The sequence below is a fragment of the Lithobates pipiens genome, unplaced genomic scaffold (assembly GCF_037356315.1).
Source record: "Lithobates pipiens isolate NorthernLeopardFrog02 unplaced genomic scaffold, aLitPip1_a1.2 Scaffold_30, whole genome shotgun sequence".
NCBI lineage: Eukaryota > Metazoa > Chordata > Amphibia > Anura > Ranidae > Lithobates > Lithobates pipiens.
The window spans coordinates 44,033,501-44,058,901 of NW_027507791.1; the positions used below are offsets into that span (position 1 = coordinate 44,033,501).

The 25,401-nt window shown below is 41.9% G+C and overlaps 1 protein-coding gene across 3 annotated transcripts in view; it reads left to right on the forward strand.

Moving 5' to 3' along the window:
* SEMA6C (semaphorin 6C) overlaps positions 1-25,401 on the forward strand; it is a 330,011-nt gene that overhangs the window by 267,003 nt on the left and 37,607 nt on the right. For all 3 annotated transcript variants that reach the window (XM_077464107.1, XM_077464109.1, XM_077464108.1), the window contains 6 exons: positions 471-559; positions 10,246-10,463; positions 14,237-14,368; positions 14,448-14,603; positions 19,772-19,945; positions 20,054-20,191. In XM_077464107.1, coding sequence (XP_077320233.1) covers positions 471-559; positions 10,246-10,463; positions 14,237-14,368; positions 14,448-14,603; positions 19,772-19,945; positions 20,054-20,191 — 907 coding nt within the window. The remainder of the gene's footprint in view (positions 1-470; positions 560-10,245; positions 10,464-14,236; positions 14,369-14,447; positions 14,604-19,771; positions 19,946-20,053; positions 20,192-25,401) is intronic.

The window sequence follows — 25,401 nt, forward strand, 5'->3', positions numbered from 1 at the left end:
CCATTTTGGTCAACGAGACAGCGAATGGAGAAAAACGTCTCCAAAGGGAACACCGACATAAAAAATTGCTTTAGTAGGGCAGTACGGATTGGGTTCTTGTTGGTCCTTAATGTGTCCTTGTTGGGGAGATTATCCCTCGCTTCCTGTCCCCGAGACAGAAGTTCTAATCCTTCCTAATCCCAATGTTTTCTGAAAAAAATTCAGCTTTAAAAAAAAAAAAAAAAAAAAATCAGTAATGTTTTTTGTAAATTGAAACTGCTGTGCATGTGGTTGTGAAATTTTACATTATACAGAGAGAATTAAAATTTTTAATAATCGTAGGAGCTTCCGCAAATTTTACTCTACTATCTTAAAGCTCCCATGTGTATTAGAAAATACATAATAATGAAGCACTTTCTCTGCCATTAAGGAGATGTTTCCATTCAGTTTTAATTGTTATTTTTGTTTTGTTTTGTTTTTTTCCATTCCAGAACCCCATTTTATCCATGCGGTGGAGTATGGAAACTATGTTTATTTCTTCTATCGGGAGATCTCGATGGAATACACCACCCTCGGCAAGGTACAGATCCAATATAATGGCCACCAATGGTCTCTGTATTGCATACTATCCTCTAGTGCTCCCTGCTTTGTATAGTAGCCACCAGTGTTCTATGAATTGTTTGTTAGCCATCAGTGATTTCTGTATTGTATAGTAGCCTCTGGTGATCTCCCGTATTCCATACTCTCCACCATTGTATAGTAGCCACAAGTCATCTCTGCATTGTATAAATAGGCACCAGTGGTCTCTACACTGTATAGTATCCACCAGTGTGGTCTCCACACCAAATAGCAGTCATCAGTGCTTTCTGAATTGTATATTAGCCACCAGTGGTCTATACATTGTATAATAGCAATCATTGGTCTCAGCATTGTATAATGCCCACCAGGTATCTCTAAATGGTATGGTAGCCACTTTTGGTCTATGCATTGTATAGTAGCCACCAATGCTCTCTGCATTGTATGGAAGCCACCAGTGGTATTTGCATTGTATATTAGCTACCAGTCCATTGGTATTTGAATTGAATGTGGTCTCTGTCACTAGTGGTCTCTGCATTGTATAGTAGCCACCAGTCTCTGCACTGTATGGTAGCCACTATTTGTCTTTGCACTGTATAGTAGCTACCAGTGGTCTCTGCATTGTATAGTAGCCACCAGTCCAGTGATCTTTACATTGTATGCTAGCCGCCAGTGGTCTCTGCATTGTATAGTAGCCACCAGTCCAGTGATCTTTACATTGTATGCTAGCCGCCAGTGGTCTCTGCATTGTATAGTAGCCACCAGTCCAATGGTCTCTGTATTGTATGGTAGCCACTGTTTGTCTTTGCACTGTATAGTAGCTACCAGTGGTCTCTGCATTGTTTAGTAGCCACCAATGCTCTCTGCATTGTATAGTAGCCACCGGTGGTCTTTGCATTGTAGAGTATCCACTAGTGGTCTATGCATTCTATGAAAGCCAAGCCTTTGCCTTGTATAGTAGCCACCAGTCCAGTGGTCTCTGCATTGTATGGTAACCACTAGTTGTTTTTGCACTGTATAGTAGCCACTAGTGGTCTCTCTATTGTATAGTAGCAACCAGTCTTGTGGTCTCTGTATTGTATGGTAACCACTAGCGGTCTTTGCACTGTATAGTAGCAACCAGTGGTCTCTCCATTGTATAGTAGCCACCAGTCCAGTGGTCTCTGCGTTGTATGGTAGCCACTAGTTGTCTTTGCACTGTATAGTAGCCACCAGTGGGCTATTCATTGTATAGTAGCCAGCATTCCAGTGGTCTCTGCTTTGTATAGTAGCCACTCATGTTCTCTGCATTGTATAGTAGCCACCCATGTTCTCTGCATTGTATTGTAGCCACCCACGTTCTACGCATTGTATAGTACCACTAGTGGTCTCTGCATTGTATAGGTAGCCACCAGTGATGTGGTAAAAATGATCCGCACTCCAGTTGTTGCTCTTAAAATGTCTTCATTTTATTGAATAGCCACAGTCAACAAACGCAGATTAAGTCAGTTGATGGGTTTCAGCCTGTAAGGTCTTAGTCATAACCACCACCATGACTATGTATGTGTTGTATGGGTAGTAGCACTGACTTTTCTGTTTATACTTTAGCCACTAGTGACCCCTGCATTGTATGATAGCCAGCAGTGATCCCTGAATAGTGGTCTCTCCATTGTACAATAGCTACCCATGGTCTCTCTATTGTATGGTAGCCACCAGTGGTCTCTGCATTGTATAGTACCACTAGTGGTCTCTGCATTGTATAAGTAGCCACCAGTGACGTGGAAAAAATTATCCGCACTCTGATTGTTGCTCTTAAAATTTCTTAATTTTATTGAATAGACACAGTGAACAACCGCAGATTAAGACAGTTGACGGGTTTCAGCCTATAAGTCCTTAGTCATAAACACCATGACTATCTATGTGTTGTATGGGTAGTAGCACTGACTTTTCTGTTTATACTTTTAGCCACCAGTGACCCCTGCATTGTATGGTAGCCAGTAGTGGTCCCTGAATAGTGGTCTCTCCATTGTATAATAGCTGCCCATGGTCTCTCTATTGTATGGTAGCCACCAGTGGTCCCTGCATTGTACGTTAGCCTCCAATGGCCTCTATTATGTGGTGATCCTCATTTCTTTTTCCTTTTACCAGTAACCAGTGCTGACTCTACTGATTTTTATATCAGTCACAAGTGAGAGTCACATAAGATATTTAATAAATAAATGTAGACGTCTCTCCGCTCATTGAGCCGTCGGCCTAGCTTTCTGGCAGCTGACCGCATGACCTCAGCAAAGCAGCTGAGGGGAACAGGAGCAATGACGCCACACACTGCTGCCACCCCCACCACCATCACCACCACCACCCACCCTCAGCAATCCGTGCCGAGAATCCCTCTCTTATCTCTCCTCCACCTCTGCTCCATCCCCTTAACAGCATTACAAGAAAATTACTACTTTGCCTGCGCTGCCACAGCGCCTGTACGACGCTGATAATTGTCAAAGCATCCCAAAGACGGGCTTATCCAATCATCTCCCGGGCAGCAAAGGGCAGCGCGGCTATCTGTGCCCAGCCAGTTAACGGGAAAATGAGCAGAAGCGGCTGTTCCGGATCTGATAAACCGCCGTCATTATCAGCCAGAGACACGGCCTGCTGGATTAATTGCCCCGCGTCCTTTCAAGGGACTTGGGCGGCCCCGCTTCGCCTTAGCAATATATATTACTCCGTGTGATTGGTTTGTCATAGAACTGGCTGCGTCACTCAGCGCAACGAGCAAATTTGATTTCCTGGAACGCTGGCCTTATACAAAAACGCCATTGGCTTGTTTGCTTAGTGCACCGTCCCTAAAGAGTTACGTTTAATGATATGGATGACCTTTTTAAAGGGGAACTCCAGGCAGATATAAAAAAAAGAAAAAAAAAGAACGCAGACTAATGCAATCATTAAGACATCATTGAATGTATTTATTTTTAGATGGAAGAAAGTACCTACATTTTGACCAGGTAGCAGACTCTCGTGATCCAGCTGTACAGAAGAGCACAAAGAGGGGGAGGAAGAAACAGCACAAAATTACTACTATAACTGCCTGTTTTCAGCATTTTTATTGGAACCCTTTAAATAATTTTCAGGTCTCAAGGAACCCCTGCTAATTCACAGGGAGTCATTGAGAAGTCATTGGGGGTCAGTAGAAAGAATGTCCCTTACCTTGGTGGTCAGTAGGAAGAATGTCCATTCAATTGGTGGTCAGTAGGAAGAACGTCTCTTACATTGGTGGTCAGTGAGAAGAATGCTTCTTTCATTGGGGGGTCAGTAGAAAGAATGTCCCTTACCTTGGTGATCAGTGGGAAGAACGTCTCTTACATTGGTGGTCAGTGGGAAGAATGTCTCTTACATTGGTGGTCAGTAGGAAGAACGTCTCTTACATTGGTGGTCAGTGAGAAGAATGCTCCTTATATTGGGGGTCATTTGAAAGAATGCTCCTTACATTCAGGGTTGTGGGAAGAAAGTTCCTTATTTTTTGGGGGTCATTTGAAAGAATGTTCCTTACATTGGGGGTCAGTTGGAAGAATGATCCTTGAATTGGTGACCAGTGGGAAGAATGCTCCTTACATTGGGGGTCATTGGGAAGAACGCTCCTTACATTGATGACCAGTGGGAAGAATGCTAATTACATTGGGGGTCAATGTTAAGAATGTCCTTTACATAGCTGATCAGTGGGAATACTGTTCCTTACATTGGAGGTCAGTGGGAATAATGTCCCTTACATTGGTGATCAGTGAGAAGAATGTCCCTTACATTGGTGATCAGTGAGAAGAATGTTCCTTACATTGGTGATCAGTGGGAAGAATGCTAATTACATTGGGGGTCAATGTTAAGAATGTCCTTTACATAGCTGATCAGTGGGAAGAACGTCCTTTACATAGCTGATCAGTGGGAAGAACATCCCTTACATTAGGGACCAGTGGGAATAATGTCCCTTACATTGGTGATCAGTGGGAATAATGTCCCTTACATTGGTGATCAGTGAGAAGAATGTTCCTTACATTGGTGATCAGTGAGAAGAATGTTCCTAACATTGGTGATCAGTGAGAAGAATGTTCCTTACATTGGTGATCAGTGGGAAGAATGTTCCTTACATTGGTGATCAGTGAGAAGAATGTTTCTTACATTGGTGATCAGTGGGAAGAATGTTCCTTACATTGGTGGTCAGTGAGAAGAATGTTCCTTACATTGGTGATCAGTGAGAAGAATGTTCCTTACATTGGTGATCAGTGAGAAGAATGTTCCTTACATTGGTGGTCAGTGAGAAGAATGTTCCTTACATTGGTGATCAGTGGGAAGAATGTTCCTTACATTGGTGATCAGTGGGAAGAATGTTCCTTACATTGGTGATCAGTGGGAAGAATGTTCCTTACATTGGTGATCAGTGGGAAGAATGCTCCTTACATTGGTGATCAGTGAGAAGAATGCTCCTTACATTGGTGATCAGTGAGAAGAATGTTCCTTACATTGGTGGTCAGTGAGAAGAATGTTCCTTACATTGGTGGTCAGTGAGAAGAATGTTCCTTACATTGGTGATCAGTGGGAAGAATGTTCCTTACATTGGTGATCAGTGAGAAGAATGTTCCTTACATTGGTGATCAGTGGGAAGAATGTTCCTTACATTGGTGATCAGTGGGAAGAATGCTCCTTACATTGGTGATCAGTGGTAAGAATGCTCCTTACATTGGTGGTCAGTGGGAAGAATGCTCCTTACATTGGGGGGTCAGTGGAAAGAACATCCCCTACAGTGGTGGTAGTAGGAAGAATGCTCCTTACATTGGTGGTCAATTGGAAAAATGTTCCTTACATTAATGGTCAGTGGGAAGAATGCCCCTTACATTGGTGGTCAGTGGGAAGAACATCCCCTACATTGGTGGTCAGTAGGAAGACTGCTTCTTACATTGGTGGTCAATGGGAAAAATGCTCCTAACATTAATGGTCAGTGGGAAGAATGCCCCTTACATTGGGGGTCAGTGGGAAAAATGTCCCTTACATTGGTGGTAAGTGAAAAGAATGCCCCCTTACATTGGTGATAAGTGAAAAGAATGCCCCCTTACATTGGTGGTCAGTGGGAAGAACCTCCCTTACATTGGTGTTCAGTGAGAACAATGCCCCTTACATTGGTGGTCAGTGGGAGGAACGCCCCTTACATTGGTGGTGAGTTGGAGGAATGCTCCTTACATTGGCGAGCAGTGAGAAGAATGCCCCCCTTACATTTTTGGTTAGTGGGAAGAATGTCCCCTGGCTCTGCAAAGTGGCCCTGGACCTGAAAATATGTAGACATTATAAAATGGGAGGTCAATCAGCCGCAGCTCAAGGAACCTATAGCAACCTTTGGAAGAAGAGTTGCTAGAGTTCCATGGATCCCTAGTTGAGAATGGTTGTACTATAATGTCTTTGTTCCTGGCCTAATGTCCTATATTAGTTATGCATGTACTCTTTCGTGCAAAAAAAGCAAAGTAATTTGTGCCTTAAAATCCAGAGTGCCTTAGCTAGCTGCCTGTCTTGCCTCCTCTTAGGCCGTCCTTTGATGTTCAGTAGTAACTCACTCTCAGTTTAAGCTTACCTCCTCCCGATATTGAACGATGTGTCATAGAGCCAAGAATAGATCACAGAGCTTCACGTAGAGGGCCGGTGGTCTCACCTTCCCGGGCCCAAAATAACTTCCCCCATTCATCTCCTGCCGTAATGCGGTTCTGTGCCGCATTTCACGGCCTCCACCTCTCTTCTGACCTATAAACGTTTATCTTTTACAATCCATTTAGTTTCAGGTTCTCCTTGTTTTTTTTTTTCAATTTGAGACGTTTTTCTCCGGTGTCTGCCTGCCTCTTTGTATTTAGGGCACTCACTGTCCAGCTGCTCTGTCTGCACGCTAGAGGAGGCGCTCTGGGCCTGTTACTGGGAAAATATTTTCTCTCTGTAACTCAATCAATGAAGACCGGGTCAGAAAAGTGCACTTGTCTAGTGAACGCAATTTAGTAAAAATTTTCTGCATGGGATATTTCTGATATAAATCAACAAAAGTGTAGTGCTAGATATACCAAACTGGGACACCATATATAAGGTGGACCAAAGGTATATAAATGAATACAAATGAAGAGTATAATTGCCGTGACACAAAATAAAGATAATGTGGCATTCAAAACCTTATAAAAGTAAACAAAATTGGAACCATAATGCAAAAAAAAAAAAAAGAAAAGAAAAAAGGCTCCATATGGTACAGGTCATAAAAAGGAGAAGATTTTTAATCTTGATAAAAATGTACAAACATCAATTACAGATGGCTGTATAAAATGTTATCACAAAAAAAGAGTAGTAAAAGCAATGTGGGAAGCATGTGAAGCAGGTCCGACGTGTTTCGACCTAATGGTCTTCAACTGAGGCCTGCATTGGGACAAAACGCGTCAAGCCTTTTTTCTTTTTTGTGATAACGTCCTATTTGTCACTGGTTTCCGGCACATCTATTGAGATCCAACCCCTATCTACCTAGAAGATTTGTTTAGTTGTGCCACACCGGGGTTCATTCCTGCTGATCGAGCGGACGTCTGCATTTAGAATGATCCCTCCACAGGCTTTCATCTGCATTAGAGTTGGTGCTACTGATGATCATTTGGCTCTCGGCCAATACAAGCCTGATTGACCCACTGTCGTGGGACAGGTGGGTCCACCTTGTCTGGTAAGAAGTATTTATCTACAACTTTCCATTAGACAAATGTCCATCCCGTTTTTGAATGTACTACACAGCCATTTCTCTACCTGCACCATCCCATGATTTGTCACTGAGGAATTAACAACAGCCATCTGATTGGACACATGTTTTATGAAGTTCACCTATATCTCCTGATTCAGTGTTTGGACTTTTTATGTTACAGTCCCAACACATTATCGTTTTGTTTACTTTTATGAGGTTTTGAATGCCACATTATCTTTATTTTGTGTCACAGCACTTATACTCTCCATTTGTGTTAATTTACGGTATATACCTTTAGTCCACCTTATATATGGTGTCCCAGTTTGGTATATTTAGCGCTACACTTTTGTTCATTTATTTCACTTGGACTTGGTTGGTTTTAGTGTTAGCAGCTTCAGATTGAGCGGTTCAGGGCAGCAATTTCCTTCTTTTTTCTTCATATTTCTGATAGCAGAGCTGGTACTAAAGAGGCACGAGTCTCCTCACAAATCCTGCAAAGAAAGCTACCATTAGGGGTGTATTTATAAAAAAAACATTTGCATAGCTGTTCGTCTGCATGGAATTTTGTTCTGCGTGAATGTGGAAAAATCAAATGTTCTTAGGCTATATTCTCTGCAGATTGAATGTTATTAATAGACATAAAAATGTTGTAAATACCGGTAGTTGAAAACTATTGACAACCAGTTGGGGATCCGCCAGAGTAGCAAAGTAGGTGGCCGCCCATGTCACGGGTTTAGGAATGTGGGACTTCCCTACTGCTGCAGGAGAACTACAACACCCAGGTCGTAACTGCCAACTGACACGACCCCCTCCCAGTTGATCATCGCCACCGGTCATCACCTGACCAGTGTTAGTTTATAATTAGATTATGGATTACATGGAAAACTGATTTATCATTGTAAATATCTCAGTTATGGGTGGAAGGGACTGTAGATACAAGACCAGATCACGAATTATAGGTGGAGGCAGTGGCAGAACTACCAGGGTCTAAAGGTCGTACTTGCAACTGGGCCCTGGCGTTCTGCCACTGGAGCCCCAAGATAGCAGGAACGGGGCCAGCTGCAGAACATGTAAAAGGGTCCCACTGATGGACCATGATAAAGGACCCCGTGAGGGAAGTAAAGGGCCCAGGATCAGTGGAAAAGGCATAGGTCCAGAGGGAAGGGCTTTGAAGCAATGGCCCTGGGACCTGGGAAAAAGGCCCCAGGATCAGTGGGTCAGGGATGCCCTTCCTGGTTTCTTGCATTGGGGCCCTGAAGGTTCTAGGTTCACCTCTGGTGACAGCATTCTACTCCTGTCTCCTAATTGGGTTTCTGTATTGTCACCCTGTCACATGGGCTTCCAGTGGAGACTACAAAGGACTAATTCAAGAGAGCGATCTACATATGTACTGTGGGCCAGGAGGGCCCTTCCTGGTTTCTTGCATCGTGTCGTTCTGAATCGAAATTCGGACGAATTTTCATTAATCAGACATTCGGATGCATCCGAATTACTGAATTACAATGCTAACGAATTCAAACGAAATTCGAATCAAATTCGAAAATTACATTTTGTGACCCGAATTTGGGGCCATGTATCTCGGGGCCACTTGCAGTAGCACTAGCACTACAACCTCTCCAAAAATGGGGTTTCTAGCTCCAAGTGACCCCGAGTTACGGGGCCCCAAATTCGGGTCGCAAAATGTCAAGCATTTTTCTGCAGCAGAGAATGACATTTTGTGACCCGACTTTGGGGCCACGTATCTCGGGGTCACTTATAGCTAGAAATTTGGTATGCAAACATAATAGAACTAACACTACAACATCTCCAAATTTGGGGTCTCTAGCATCAAGTGACCCCGATGATACATGGCCCTAAAGTCGGGTCGCAAAATATTTTCGAATCCGGTTGAAATAGTTTCCAATGCAGTTGAAATAATTTCGAATCATGTTGAAATCATTTCGAATCCGGTAGAAATATTTTCGAATTTGGTTGAAATATTTTCGAATGCGACCGATTTTTCGAATTCAGTAGAAAAAGAAATGAAAACCCGAAAACGAATTTAACTAATATAACTAAACGAAATTAATTAATTAACGAATTAAAACTAAACTAAACTAATTTTTTCCTTTTGCACATGTCTAAATTGGGTTTCTGTATTTTCACCCTGTCACATGGGCTTCCAATGGAGACTACAAAGGGCTACATATGTACTGTGGGCCAGGGGGGCCCTTCCTGGTTTCTTGCATTGGGGCTCTGAAGGTTCGAGGTTCATCTCTGATGACAGCGTTCTGTCCCTGTCTCCTAACTGGGTTTCTGTATTGTCACCCTGTCACATGGGCTTCCAATGGAGACTACAAAGGGCTACATATGTACTGTGGGCCAGGGGGGCCCTTCCTGGTTTCTTGCATTGGGGCTCTGAAGGTTCTAGGTTCATCTCTGGTGACAGCGTTCTGTCCCTGTCTCCTAATTGGGTTTCTGTATTGTCACCCTGTCACATGGGCTTCCAATGGAGACTACAAAGGGCTAATTCAAGAGAGCGGTCTACATATGTACTCTGGGCCAGGGGGGCCCTTCCTGGTTTCTTGCATTGGGGCTCTGAAGGTTCTAGGTTCATCTCTGGTGACAGCGTTCTGTCCCTGTCTCCTAACTGGGTTTCTGTATTGTCACCCTGTCACATGGGCTTTCAATGGAAACTACAAAGGGCTAATTCAATAGAGCAATCTACACATGTACTGTACCTTGGGAATAGCCACTAGGGAGGTCTTGTCTTATAATGCTCCTGGCCCCTATTGGATTCTTCATAGGACTATATGGAGATGGACTACAAAAAGAAACTCAGCAAGTTAAAGCCAAACCCTAAACTTTACAAAATGCTGTGAGTTGTTAAGTCTGTTTGTCAGGGTCACAGGTTGCTTTATGACTTGATAGTGATCAAACCCTGCTCTGAACATCCAAAAAATGTACTTGGAGTTACAGTTTTAAGGTGACTTATTGTTGTCCAGGTGACCTTCTCTCGGGTGGCCAGAGTATGCAAAAACGACATGGGTGGCTCTCCTCGGGTCTTGGAGAAGTACTGGACCTCCTTTCTGAAAGCTCGACTCAACTGTTCTGTACCAGGAGACTCCTTCTTCTACTTTGACGTCCTCCAGTCCATGAGCGACATCCTCACCATCAACAATCGTCCAGCAGTCATTGGAGTTTTCAGCACCCAGGCCAACAGGTAAGGCGATGCGAACAACTGGGGGAGAAGCCAATGCTGGCATTTGCCTAGAACACTATTGTTATCGTAGCCACTGAGGCTATGGATTGCTTCAAGGTTAGCTTAACAAAGTATATTAGAAGGATACTTTTAATTTTAAAGCAGCAAAAATGTGAGATAATGTTTCATATTTCTTATAGCATGTGGAAAATTTAAGGGAAAGATTGTATCCAGTATTCAAAAGGAGCGAACTAGGATCTAATGTTCTTGGTGGCAAATTTTCCAAACCCGGGAATATAAAAAATATTTGCTTCTGGTGGATGCCATTGCAAGAACGTATCAACTTTCCATTGGTGTTATACAATTACTATTAGGTTAGGTTAGGATTTAGGATTAGGGTCTAGGTCAGCCTTTCTCAACCTTTTTAACATAGAGGAAGCCTTGAAATAACTTTTCGGTCTCAGGGAAAACTTGTTGAAAGTTACCATATCTACAACTCGTGATATATTATGGTGATGGGGGATGGAAAGAAGGGTGGTCATTGGGAAGAATTACCCCCTTATAGATAGCTGAAAGGATCAAAGGTGTCAGTGGGAACTTGCGTGATAGGCAGAAATTGCTCATTGCTCAAAGAACCCCTAACAACCTCTGGAGGAACCATAGAGTTCCTTGGAACCCTGGTTGAGAAACTCTGGTCCAAGTTGGTGTCAAGAATTATGGTTAGGAGTTGGGTTGAAGATTATGGTTAGGAGTTAGGTTGAGGTTAAGATACAAAAGAGTACCTGACTCCTTTTGCTTAAAGTTTGATTATTTGACTCTTTATAACCAGGACCCAAAAGAGCTGTTCATATTTGTGCTGAAAAGTACTGTCCAAAATGCAGCAAGGTTTAGCTATCGAAGTAAAAGATCGGATTTGTAGGACATCTGTAAGCCCTTGTACACACGGTCGGACATTCTGACAACCAAATCCGATGGATTTTGTCCGAAACTGTTGCATACACACAGTCGGACAAAGTTGTCGGAAAATCCGATTGTACATAACGTGATGACGTTATTTCGTTACGACGGGACTACGTTCAGGCTAGTATCCAATAGCTTTGGTCTAGGAATTTGATCTGAGCATGCGTGGCACTTTGTCCGTCGGAGTAGGCTACACATGATCGGAGTATGTCCGATCGGAGCATTTTGTCGGAAAATTTTACCGGCAAGTTGGAAAAGTTGGTCCGTTGGATATTCCGATGGAAACAGTCCGATGGAGACCACACACAGTCGGAATATCCGACAAAACGGTCCGATAGGACACATTCTGTCGGAATCTCCAACCGTGTGTACAAGGGCTTATACATATGTCAAACACAAGACCTGGAAGCTGAATCTGGCCCGCCAGGCCTTGTCATTTGACCCTTGCACCCAGTTTTGCAGCTGGAACATGGCAGAACTCCATTCTGCCACCTCCAGCTCTCACCCTCCATTCCCGTGCTGTCACTTGAAAACACAGAAGCCTTCTGTGTTTACAAGGGATAGCTTTGCTCTCACCTTTTGAAGGCAACCATACTGTTCATGCCGCCCTCGATGAAATTGAGTTTGACACCCCTGTGTAGCACAGTTGTTATTATTATTAATATAATTAATATCAATAATAATAATTGTGAGGGCTTTTATAGGACCAGCAAACTCCCAATGTCTACGGCCACGTTACAGTCCATTAAAGATTTCAAGTATATCACTTCTTAATCTAGATTCATTAACATGCAATCCTGGTTCGTTAATTATTCTAGAGTCTCAAATTGCATTATATGAGAAGCAGCCTTATCAGAACTAAATGCTAATCAGCCGAGCCTTTGTCCTCTCTCCTGCTCGCCTCCTCTTCTACCTGCTATTATCTGTACAACAATATTCCCCAATGTGCCGTGAAATTCCCTTCGAAAAACCAGACAAGTGTAGGGGGAAATTAATGGAAAGGAAACCGCCAATTATTGCCTGACAAAATATGACGGACTCAGGGAAAAAAATAATAATATTACGAGGCATTACTATTAGTGCCTTACGTAAGTCGAGCCAACCCGCAATGGAGAAGCCCAGTAGGGCCGTGAAACAGAAATTGAGTGGCTAAGAGAGTTCGGAGGAAGATTTACGACTGTCTCTGTGCCGGTAGACAAAAACGTAATAAAGAAAGGAGAAAATAAATCACAAATTATAAAAGAAAACCGCAGGTAATGGAAGGTAATATATTACCACACTATCGGAGAAAGTATGTGCAGAAAGAAAAGACACGCTAGCTGTACAAGAAGCCGCAAAAAGCCAACTTTATCCAAGAGGCTTCTGGGACGAGGGTAAGATGTCCGCTGACAGATGTAGAACCATATGTATCGATGTTTTTACGGCTGGAAAAATGTCTTCTCATTAAATGAAGGGATCCAGTGGGATATGCTTTTTACCGTAAGAACGAAACTATGTACTGCTAGAATATGCACTTGTGTTTCAAAGAAAACAAGACAAGTACATATAAAAAGTATCCGAAAAGGAAACGGCACTATATAGCTAAATGTTTGTGGACACCCAATCGTCACACCTAAATAAGTTTGATGGACATCCCATTCCAAAACCATGGCCCCTTTGTTGGTATAATCGTCTGCACTCTTCTGAGAAGACTTCCCACAAGATCTTGGAGGGTGTCTGTGGGAATATATGTTCATTCATCCAAAAGAACAGTTGTGAGGTCAGGTACTGATGTTGGATGAGAAAACTTGGCTTTCAACCGGCATTCCAACTTATCCTAAAGGTGTTCTGTAGGATTGAGGGCAGGCACTGATGTTAGATAAGAAGGCCTGGATCACAATTGTTCCAACTCATCCCAAAGATGTTCAGTAAGGTTGAGGGTTAGGGTTAGGGCTCTGTGCAGGCCACTTGAGTTCCTTAACACTATGCTCAGCAAACCATCTCCTTATGGAGCTGGCTTTGTGCATGGGGACACAGTCATTCTGGAACAGAAACAGGCCTCCCCCAAACTGTTAACGAAAGGTTGGATGTGACTCTGAATTCTATATGAGACCCCTTCAATGAAAACAATCAATAGGAAGGAAGTCCTCATACTTTGCCCATATAGTGTATTATTAAACAAGTTCTTCAATGTGCCATTAAACATTCCTTAGTAAATATCTGTTGTACATAAAAAAAGAGGATGGGAAAACTGGTTGTATTGACAAATGTCTAAGCCCTTGTACACACGGTCGGACATTCCAACGGATAATCTGACCGTGTGTGGGCTCCATTGGACTGTTTCCGTCGAAATATCCGACCAACAAAGTTTTAAAGCAGGGCTATAAAATTTTCCGACAACATGATCCGATCAGACTTTGTCCGATCGTGTGTAGAGAATTCCGATCGGACAAAGTGCCACGCATGCTCAGATCAAATTCCTACACCAAAGCTATTGGCTACTAGCCTGAACATAGTCCCATCGTAACGAAATAACGTCATCACGTTTGTCCGACCGTGTGTATGCAACAGTTTCGGACAAAATCCGTCTGACAAAATCTGTCAGACAAAATCCAACGGATTTGGTTGTCAGAATGTCCAACCATGTGTACAAGGGCTTATAGGGAATTTACCTCAACTTGAAGAGTCTTCTATTTACTTCCTGTTGTAACTTAAGAACAGAAAGTGAGGTAAAATTTCTTATAAAACCTTTCCATACCCTATCTAAATTAGAGGCAAAAAGTTTTGGCATTAGATATAGTCTAATAAAACAACTTCTGGTAATTGCAACTGAATTTCCTTCTTGTTCTCACCAGCATCACGGGCTCAGGAGTCTGTGCCTTCTACATGGACGACATCGAGAAGGTCTTCAATGGAAAGTTCAAAGAGCAAAAGACAACTGAGTCAGCTTGGACCCCGATCCCAGAAGACAAGGTTCCCGCGCCCAGGTAAAAGGCTGCTAATGTCATCACATTCAGAGCTGTGAAGGTCCATGCACAAGGCTGAGCCATTCTCTTCCTTCTCCAGGCCTGGTTGTTGTGCGGGGTTTGGCAACGCCGCATCCTATAAGGCCTCCAGTGAGTTCCCAGATGAGACCCTCTCCTTCATCAAATCCTACCCTCTTCTGGACGAGGCTGTGAATTCTATAACAGAGACACCATGGTTCACTAAGACAACTAGCAGGTAGGTACAAAAAAATGCACTGTTCACTAAAGACTTCTCTAACGTATAGGTAGAAGTTTCCACAATGAGCTAATGGCAGGAAGTAAGCGTAGAGTCCTTAGTGTCATTGTCTACATACAATTAGCAACGGGTTTGACAAAGATAAACGATTCCTGGAATACCTGGCCATGATTTTTTTTTCTACATTTGATTAGTTGCCATAAGCAAAATGCTAATGAGCTCTAAAAATCCGGCCCCTGGGGAGCTTGTTACCATCTTTTACGTTGACAAGCAAAGCAAGATTCTTACAAATGTTTTATGAAATTTGCGTCACTGCCTTGATCTGACTGCCCTATAGGAAATGGATGTTTCATTCACATACAGTATTCGGTTATTATGTTTTTAAACTGAAACATAATATAGTCAACCTACACCACTGAATCTTGCTTTGAAACAAAGGGTCTCTCAGTCTTGCTATGCCTGTTTTTAAAGCCAAAGGGGGCAGTTTAAAAAAAAAAGGACTTTAGCAATCGTAGTAAACAAGTAACTGCCATTTTAAAATGATTATGCTCCTTTAATATTGTTCATCATATCAAGCAAGTTTTCAAATACAAGCTCTCACGTTTTTCCTTTCTCTTGCTGTCCTTCAAATGCTGTGATTAATGCTAATCAAGGGTGCTTGAGGTGCAAATTTCCTTTTGGTTCCTAATAAAGTCATCCCTAGATGAAGGCCTGTTCTGAATTGCTACTATCACCACACAGGTAGACCTTTTGTTTATAGTAAACCGTGGCTTTGTCCATTCAGGTCAAAGCAACAAGTTTGATTAGGTTCCCGTTCCCTCCTCAGTATACTTACATTTTCTTTGCTCTCCGTGTCCAGCAGTGGGCACCATAGGAAGTGCCCACAGTACTTGTTGTGTCAATTTAGACAATTCTACTGTTCCAACCTTGAGGCAAAAGTTTGGTGAAGGCCCTTTTCTGTTCTAGCATGACTGAGTCCCTGTGCACAAAGCCAGTGCCATCAAGACATGGTTTGACCACTCTGTTGTGACGGAAGGTAGGTGGCCTGTACAGCACCATGACCTCAACACTACTGAACATCTTTGTGATGAACTGAAACGACAAAGGCAAGCCAGATCTGCGCATACAACATCAGTGCCTGATTTCATAAATAGTGGTCAACACCATGAAGACATGGTTTGATGAGTTTGGTGTGGAGGAACCTGAATGTTCCACAGAGAGCACCAACCTGGGAATGAACTGGAAAGCAAGCCAGGTCTTCTCATATAATATCAGTATCTGACCTCATAAATGGTGGCCAACACCATAAAAACCTAGTACAATGAGTTTGGTGTGGAGGAACTTGTGTGTCCTGAACAGACCTATGACCTCAACACTACTGAACAGCTATGGGACGAATTGGAATGCCAAAGGCAAGCCAAGTCTTTTCTTACAACATCGGTACCTGCGTAGGGGCCAGGATGGTGGAGGAGACAGTCACTTGCTCTCTGAGCTAGCTGCTGATTCACACAAGCCTGCAAACCATTTGGAGAGGATTTTAACATTGTATGTTTTCTATAGCCTGGTGCGCTTCAAGAACCCATAAAGTGTGAGTACCCTGATGTTTACCTACAATAAATTTATATATTTAAATGATAAGTGCACTATCTGGCCTCTTTTGTATTTTAAATTGAGAATACCGTCTTTGGATTACCCCTGGGGGAGCCTACTTAGCCCTTGTACACACGGTCGGAGATTCCGACGGAATGTGTCCGATCGGACCGTTTTGTCGGATATTCCGACTGTGTGTGGTCTACATCGGACTGTTTCTGTTGGAGTATCCGACGGACCAAGTTTTCCCACTTGTTGGTAAAATTTTGCGACAAAATGCTCCGATCGGACATACTCCGATCATGTGTAGAGAATTCCGATCGGACAAAGTGCCACGCATGCTCAGATCAAATTCCTACACCAAAGCTATTGGCTACTAGCGGGAACGTAGTCCCGTCATAACGAAATAACGTCATCATGTCGGATTTTCTGACAACTTTGTCCGACCGTGTGTATGCAACAGTTTTGGACAAAATCTGTCGGACAAAATCCGACGGATTTGGTTGTCGGAATCTCCGACCGTATGTATAAGGGCTCAGAGTCCAGAGGTGGTTCAGCTGCTGTATTTCATTTATATATGTTTACACCATTTATATTCTTTGTTTGGGAATTCAAGTTGCTCCAACATTCACTCACTCATTGCCCACGGCAATTATATATATATATTTTTTGAGTGATATATCACATAGCACTGCATTTGTTTATTTTTAATCAGTACCCGACCTCATAATTGAAGAAAACAGCTGAACAGCCACACTCCGAATAACACCTATTATTCGTGGCAAAACAGTGTAGAAGATCCAAAATCTCTTTCTTCAAAACAGTGTAGGAGACCCAAAATCTCTTACATCATGGTGATGAAAGGTTCAGATAGCTTAACGCTAAAGCCTAACATCATGGTGATGAAAGGTTCAGATAGGCAAACACGTTTCACATCAATATCGATGCTTAATCATAGCCACGATTAAGCATCGATATTGATGTGAAACGCGTTTGCCTATCTGAACCTTTCATCACCATGATGTAAGGCTTTAGAGTTAGGCTATCTGTACCTTTCATCACCATGATGTAAGAGATTTTGGATCTTCTACACTGTTTTGCTACAAATAAAAGGTGTTTTTTTCAGAGTGCGGCCGTTCAGCTGTTTTCTTCAATTTTCTACACCATTGCAGAGCCTGAACCTGAAGTTATGAGTGGGGAGGGCGGGTATTAGAGACGCCAACATGCTTGGAGCAGCATCGCTACCTCATACCCAACCTCATAGATGGTGGCCAACTCCATAAAGACCTGATATAATGAGTTTGTTGTGGAGGAACTTGAGTGCCCTGCACAGAGCCCCATCCTAAACCCTACAAAACACCCTTGGGATGAACTGGAAGGCAAGCCAGATCTTCTCATCCAATTTCAGAACATGACCTCACAAATGTTCATTTTGCTGAATGGGCAAAAAAATGTCCCCCAGACACATTCCAAAATTTTGTAAGAAGCCTTTGAAAAAGAGTGGAGACAATTATAGCTGCCGAGGGAGAGGGGGCAACTCCTTATTATGTTTTTCAAGGGGATGTCCAACAATCTCACATAGGTGGGGCAGTCAGGTGTCCACATTGACCATATAGCATAGTTGTTAACACATTTTACTCAGTATCAAAGATCAAAATCTTACTGGTTGTGGCCCCATATTTTTAATGAAGACAAGGAAAATACCTTTTTCTTTTTGTTCCTTGTGGTGGGTGCTCGGTTATTGTGTTTACTTTAGAGAAAAAGCAGCAATTAACAACTGAAGTGTAGCAAGCGAGAAGGTATTGGGTATTCTGCTCTGTAGTAAATTACCCCATTCATCATTTGCTGCAGAGAACAAGATGTAGCTCATAACTAATCCTGAACTGTGATTGACAAATAGACTATTCTGGCTTCTCCAAAGTTCTATGTACAATCTTGCCCTTTGCATGATAGATGAGGTAATTTGTATCCAAAACCCATTCATCAGAGATTCTCTTGTTTCTTAAACCTTGATAAAGCTTCATCTGCTTTTTTTTTCTTTTAAAAACCATCCCTGTTCTCCGAACACATACTGTCATTTGTTACCTGTTGTTCCGCCGACTACTCCAGATTTGTCATGCCACGGTATTCCAAATACATGAGAGGCAGCTCTTATCCTCAGTTGCCATTTAAAGGGAATACAAAGTCTTTTCAATTACTTTTGATACGTCTGTAAAAACATCTGGTCTATATAATATTATCAATGCATGTTAATGTTTTAAAAAACCCCCTATGTGGCCAAAAGCTTGTGGACACCTAATCATCACATCTACCGTTATGACCAAAAGTATGTTTCCAGTGAAGGGTATTATAAATGCTACAATGTTCATAGGCACTTTAGACAATTGTGCACTTCCGGCTTCATGGTGACGTCCCTATTCTGTTTTTGCATGATTCTGCCCCTACGTACAAAGGCAGATCTTCAAATGAGATGGTTTGACCACTTTGGCATGGAAAAACTCAAGTGTCCTGACCTCAACTCTACTGAACACCTTTGGGGTGAATTGGAACCCCAGTTGCAAGCCAGGTCATTTCATCCAATATCAGTACTTGACCTCACAAAATTCTGTTTTTGCATGATTCTGCCCCTGCGTACAAAAGCAGATAATCAAATGAGATGGTTTGACCCCTTTGGCATGGAGAAACTTGAGTGTCCTGACTTCAACTCTATTAAACACCATTGGGTGAATTGGAACCCCAATTGCAAGCCAGGTCTTTTCATCCAATATCAGTACCGGACCTCACAAAATTCTGTTTTTGCATGATTCTGCCCCTGCATACAAAGACAGATCCTCAAATGAGATGGTTTGACCCCTTTGGCATGGAGAAACTTTAGTGTTCTGACTTCAACTCTACTGAACACCTTTGGGGTGAATTGGAACTCCAATTGCAAGCCAGGTCTTCTCATCCAATATCAGTACCTGACCTCACAAATGGTGGTCAGCTCCATAAAGACTTGGTTTGACCAGTTTGGTGTGGAGAATCTTGTGTGACCTGCACAGAGCCCCGACCTCAACCCTACTGAATACCCTTGGGATGAAGTGGAACCCCAATTGCAAGCCAGGTCTTCTCATCCAAAATCAGTACCCGATATTACAAATGGTGGCAAGCTCCATAAAAGACATGGTTTGACCAAAGTGGTGTGGAGGATGTTGATTGGCCTGACCTCAACTCAAAATTCCCACATAATTCCTACTCAGAAGGTCGGAGGCTATTATAGCCCCAAAAATTGTAGGTGTGATGGTCAGATGTCCACAAAAGTTTGTAAGCATAGTATAGCTTATCTCCCCCCCCCCCCTTTACTTGGGATCAGCTTTGTGATTGCACAATGCCTACACATGGCCTCTTAGTGCCACCTATGGTATTCATTATGCAGGAGGGCTTGTAGGTGCTCTTGGCATGAAGCAACGATCTGTAACCCAACATTATACATCCACATCTTGTAAAAGAAGAAACTCTATTACCGTAACAGACATAATTTTATTCCCAGAGGCAGATCATTCGAAATTGTAAAAATCTTAAATTTTCTCCTTTTCTAGGTACAAATTGACCCAAATTGCTGCTGACACGTCGGCCGGCCCCTATGGAAATTACACGGTCTTGTTCCTTGGCTCAGAGGACGGGAAGGTGTTGAAGGTCTTGACTGGCACTACGGAGAACTCCACCGTAGAGACGGCTCTCTTAGAGGAGATTAATGTTTACAGCCAAGATAGGTGAGCTCATCCCCATGAAACGGCAGCGTCCTAAGATATATTTATGCCGGAAAAATGTTATCTCACAAATCTGCCACTCGCTAAAAGCCTTGTCATTGCCTCCCATAGGTGTGGGGTGAGGGCGGAGGATGGGAAGATATTGGGACTGCAGGTGGACCGTGAAAACCATGCCTTGTTCGTCGCATTCTCCAGCTGCATCATTCGGGTTCCTCTAAGTCGCTGCGAAACCTATGGAACCTGTAGAAGGTAAGTTAAGGAGATGGGGAGAGCCTCTTTTCCTGTTTGCCTAATTTAACCATAACAAACGTTTGTATATATACATTATATTCTTGCCATAGGAATAATCCAAATACTGTGCCTACAAGGTAAGTAGCATGTTTGGTAGCAAAGCCCACCAGGGCCTAGCCAGTGGGTAGTTAGAAGAAGCAGTTGCCTTGGACACTTCAGAAACCCTCCTCTGGTCCTCAGGATCATCTGTATTGCCAACGTTATCTGTTGGCTGTTTGGGTGGATCTACCCTCCTGTCCTATCCCAGTGACACCAGTAGAAGAAAACAGAGGGAAATGGGTGTCAACAGGAGAAGAATGTGCTTGACAGATGTCCTGCTTTATTTGTCCCCATCAGAAAGACATCCCATCATCCTATTGTTTTGACACCCCGTCACCAGGACAGGAAGTGAGATTAAATTGGACCTTAGATACATATTAAAGTATTACTAAAGGGATTTTTTTAGTTTTCGATACATTGGAGAGGGATTAGAACCGCTGTCAGGTTTTTATTGCTGTCTGTGTCCCTGTTAAGGAGACTCACCCCCCCCCCCCCCTATTTGCCCCGGAGACCGTTACCAGTGAAAGTGAAAGAGAATCCCAAATTTTGGGCTGTCACCAGAACAGGAATAAAGGGGAAATCTTCCAATGGGGATATAAGTTCTGGTGACAACCAGGGATTCCTTCACTTTGGAGGGATTTCCTCTCACTTCCGATTGTGGCTAAAGGACAGGAAGTGAAGGGAAATCTCTCCAAATGGGATACAAATGGTGAAGGGATTAGCACTCTCGACACAGATCTCCAGAAACATGGTGACTGTCACGGACATGGCAGTGCATATGACCACAGCGGCTATTAATGATCTCGAAAATAGATCTTTACAAAGACCACTGCTGAGAGCGCTGAGAGATCTCAGAACACGTGACCACCTCCGGTGTAGGTCTGTAAAAATCCTGGTGGTGACACTGCTGATGTGGAGATATGCAAAAGATATCCAAGGCTGGAGAGTTTTATTAAGTGGATGGCTTGTATTCTTATTGATTTTGTTTAGTCAGCCTATCTGTTTATGGAGATCTTAATGAGTACGGGTGGACAGATTTCATCATCGTATCTAATTTTCTGGTTATTACTGAGTTTACCAGAATGTCAACCATGAAAGGACCGTATCATGGTTTTGTATGTTTCCTTCCTCTCTATTATAGTCACGACTCTCAGGAATTAAAAAAAATATATATATTTAAAAGCATATTTTCCTTTTCTGCGAGTGAATAGAATATATTGCATATTAATAGTATGTTTTCCCTCCTGGTGAACAAAAAACATTGTTCACAGAGCTCAGTAACTCAAGGTGATATTAATACACACAAGTGAGTGAGTTTAAGCAATTACTCCTCTCTGTCTGAGGTATCAATGAGACAAAGCCATCTCTGTTGTGTCATGTCTTTAGAATCTATCTATATATCTATCTATCGATCTTTCTATCTATCTGTCATTTTTATTGTATACTTTTCTCTGTTGTTTTCTCTCTCTCTCTACTACTCCCTAATCTATCTATCTATCTGTCTATCTGTCTATCTGTCTATCTGTCTATCTGTCTATCTGTCTATCTGTCTATCTGTCTATCTGTCTATCTGTCTATCTGTCTATCTGTCTATCTATCTATCTATCTATCTATCTATCTATCTGTCTGTCTTTCTGTCTATCTATCCCTGTCCTTCAACTCTCACCCCCATTTTCATTCTCCCGCTTTCTCACACTCTCTCTACTTTTTTTTCTTTCTTTCGTTCTTTCTCTCTGTTTCTTTCGTTCTTTTGTTCTTTCTTTCTTTATTCTCCTTTCTTTCTTTCTTTTTTCTCTCGCTATCTCTCTTTTTCTTTCTCTTTCTTTCTTTTTGTCATTTTTATTTTATCATTTTCTCTGTTTCCTCCTTCTCAGTTTTTTTTTCTCTCGCTACTACTCCATTATCTATCTATCTATCTATCTATCTATCTATCTATCTATCTATCTATCTATCTATCTATCTATCTATCTATCTCTATCTATCTCTATCTAGCTATCTATCTATCTTTCTCTCTCTTTCATTCTTTCTTTCTTTTTCTCTCTTTCTCTTTTTTTCTCGTTCTTTCTTTTTATAATTCTTTTTATAATTCTCTGTCTCTCTTTCTCTTTCTTCTTTTATCTCCCTTTTCTCTCTTTTTTCTTCTTCTCTCTCTATCTCTCTACTTTTCTTTTTTTTTTTTTTTTTCTTCCTTTTTCTCTTCTTTCATTTTTTTTCTTTCCTTCTCTCGCTATCTCTCTTTTTCTTTCTCTTTCTTTCTTTTTGACATTTTTATTTTATCATTTTCTCTGTTTTCCTTCTTCTCAGTTTTTTTCTCTCGCTACTACTCCATTATCTATCTATCTATCTATCTATCTATCTATCTATCTATCTATCTTTCTTTCTCTCGTTCTCTCTTTCTATATTTCTCTCTCTTTTTTTTTCTCCCTTTTCTCTCTTTTTTTATTTTTCTCTCTCTATCTCTCTTTTTGTTTTTCTTTCTCTCTTTGTTCCTGTCATTTTTATTTTATAATTTTCTCTGTTTCCTGTTTCTGTTTTTTCTCCCTCTACTACTCCTTTATCTATCTATCTATCTATCTATCTATCTATCTATCTATCTATCTATCTATCTATCTATCTTCTCTCTCTTTCATTCTTTCTTTCTCTTTCTCTCTTTTTTTCTCTTTCTTTCTTTCTTCCTATATTTTACTCTCTATCTCTCTATTTTTTTTTTAAATATTTTGTTCTTTCTCTCTTTTTTTTTCTCTATCTCTCTTTCTTTCTTTCTTTCTTTCTTTCTTTCTTTCTTTCTTTCTTTCTTTCCTTCTGTCATTTTTATTTTATCATTTTCTCTGTTGTTTCCTGTTTAATTTTCTTCTCCCTCTACTACTCCTTTATCTATCTATCTATCTACTTATCTCACCCCCTTTTTCCCCTTTCTTTCTTTCTTTCTTTCTTTCTTTCTTTCTTTCTTTCTTTCTTTCTTTCTTTCTTTCTTTCTTTCTTTCTTTCTTTCTTTCTTTCTTTTCTTTCTTTCTCTCTTTCTCTTTCTTTCTTTCTCTCTTTCTCTTTCTTTCTTTCTCTCTTTCTCTTTCTTTCTTTCTCTCTTTCTCTCTTTCTCTCTTTCTTTCTCTCTTTCTTTCGTTCTTCTTCTCTTTTTTTTTTTTTCAAAAACGCACCTAAGCCACATTTTTGCAAATGCGTTTTGGGCGCATTTAGGAGCGTCAAACACTTGTGATTTTTTTTTTCATTCAAGTGACCAGAATATAAATTTATTTCACCTACTGAAATGAAAAAAAAAAGTCTCAAGACACTTTAGACACATTTACCTGTGTTTAGACACATCAGGCAGTTTTTCTTCCAAATGCTTCTCTCTTGAACGCACAAGTTACGCTCTTTTTTTTTTTTGTGTGTGTGCGAGGACACATAAGCTAACATGGAGGGGACATTTAGCAGCAGTTAAAAAAAAACTGCTCACGCCTGTAAAACAAGCAATTTAAGCTCAAATGTGCATGTGGCCTAAAATGCGTACACCCCCGCTGTGGTTTGGCCGCAGACCTAGACCTTATAGTCTTATCTATTTCTTTGTATGTACTCCATAGGTGCGTGTCTTTGGCGGAATTGATGTTGTTACTTTATATCCCTTTTAATAACAACAGAAATAATTTTTTCTTCAAATCAAAAACTCATCCGGTCCCCGTTTTCTCGCATTCACGCTTTCAGCGGAAGCCTATTAGCTGACAGCCATCTGTAGAGGAGACGGAGGAGCCGCCAACGACCAGCCCAAAAAAAAAAAAAAAGACGATCCCTTCTCTTCAGACCGCGATCTGTCCATGCGTGACATTGAGAAAACACAATACGCAATAATAACATTTGTCGAAGGGGTTGATGATAAGGAGGAGAAGAAAAAAAAAGAAGAGGAACGCGGTTGATTAGGTCTTTTTAACAGCGTGTATTCATTTCCACAATGGCCTGTGATCTATTGTTCCGTGCCAGTTTTCGGTTGAATAAACCCCCTTGTGCTGTAAAGGGAAATATAACCAGCTTGGAAATAATCTCATTAATAAAGTCACATCATGTGGATCTCCGGAGAACAAAAGCAGCTTCAATTTCACAACGGTTCATGCGTTCGCGGCGCGAAGTGCAACAATACCAGCGTGCCCGTGGCCGCCCCCCCCCCCCTCTCCTTCCACCTCGCCCCAAGCGGGTCATCATACCGGCCTTCCTAACCCTACCACAAAGTCATCGGCACTGAGAGCCGTGCAATAACATCTGAAGAGGTCCCCGGCTGTCTGGCGGCAGAAAAGGAGGCTCTTTCATGCCAGGCTTTGTATCGGCGTTGGGCGGGGGGGGCTACCAGAGACAAAGCGCAAGAGGGGGAGCAAGCTTCTTCTTTTTTCTTGCTTGTGCCAGTGGCATGCTGGCGAAGGCTGCAGCTCTCTGGTACGCTGCCAAGTGAATGCCTACGGGGCAGCTGTGTACAGAAATGGAAGTAAATGACTGCGATATGAGCGGCTGATCTTAAGGGGTATGAGTGGGGGGAGGAGTACTGGAAGCTTACTCTACTCCCTTCCAAGATTCCGGATTGAGACAAATATGAGAATCAAAAGAAAATTTCGGGAAATTCGCAAAGCAGTGATAAGCAATTTACTTGGAAATGTACTCCACGTTTTTTGGGGGTCTATAGCAGCAAACAAAACCTGGATCCTTGAGGTGTATTCGTAAAAAAAAAAAAATCACGCATTGAAAGTGCATCCGTTCTTAGTGAATGGGGCAGAAAAAATGTTTTTAGGCTATTTCTCATGCTGGTCGAAAGGCTGCCATTGATTTAAAATGCAAAATGCAGCATTTGGCCACTAGATGGCCCTAAGGATCATAGGTAAATCCTGTGATACTACAAGCCACCTTGTAGCCAAATGTGGTATTTTCCATTTTTAATCAAGCACAGCAAATTGCCCTAATAGAATGTACTTTCCCTGGGCAAATTGCTATGCAAATTTTTAAAAAATACACCCCCTTGTGTTTATTAACGTAAAAACTCTAACAAAGTGACATTTGGCACCTTTTACTGGTTTGTGAAAGATAAAAGAAAACATTCTGCAATTTTTTATTTTGTTTGGGGGGGGGGGGGGGGTGGCCTATGGCAGCAAACA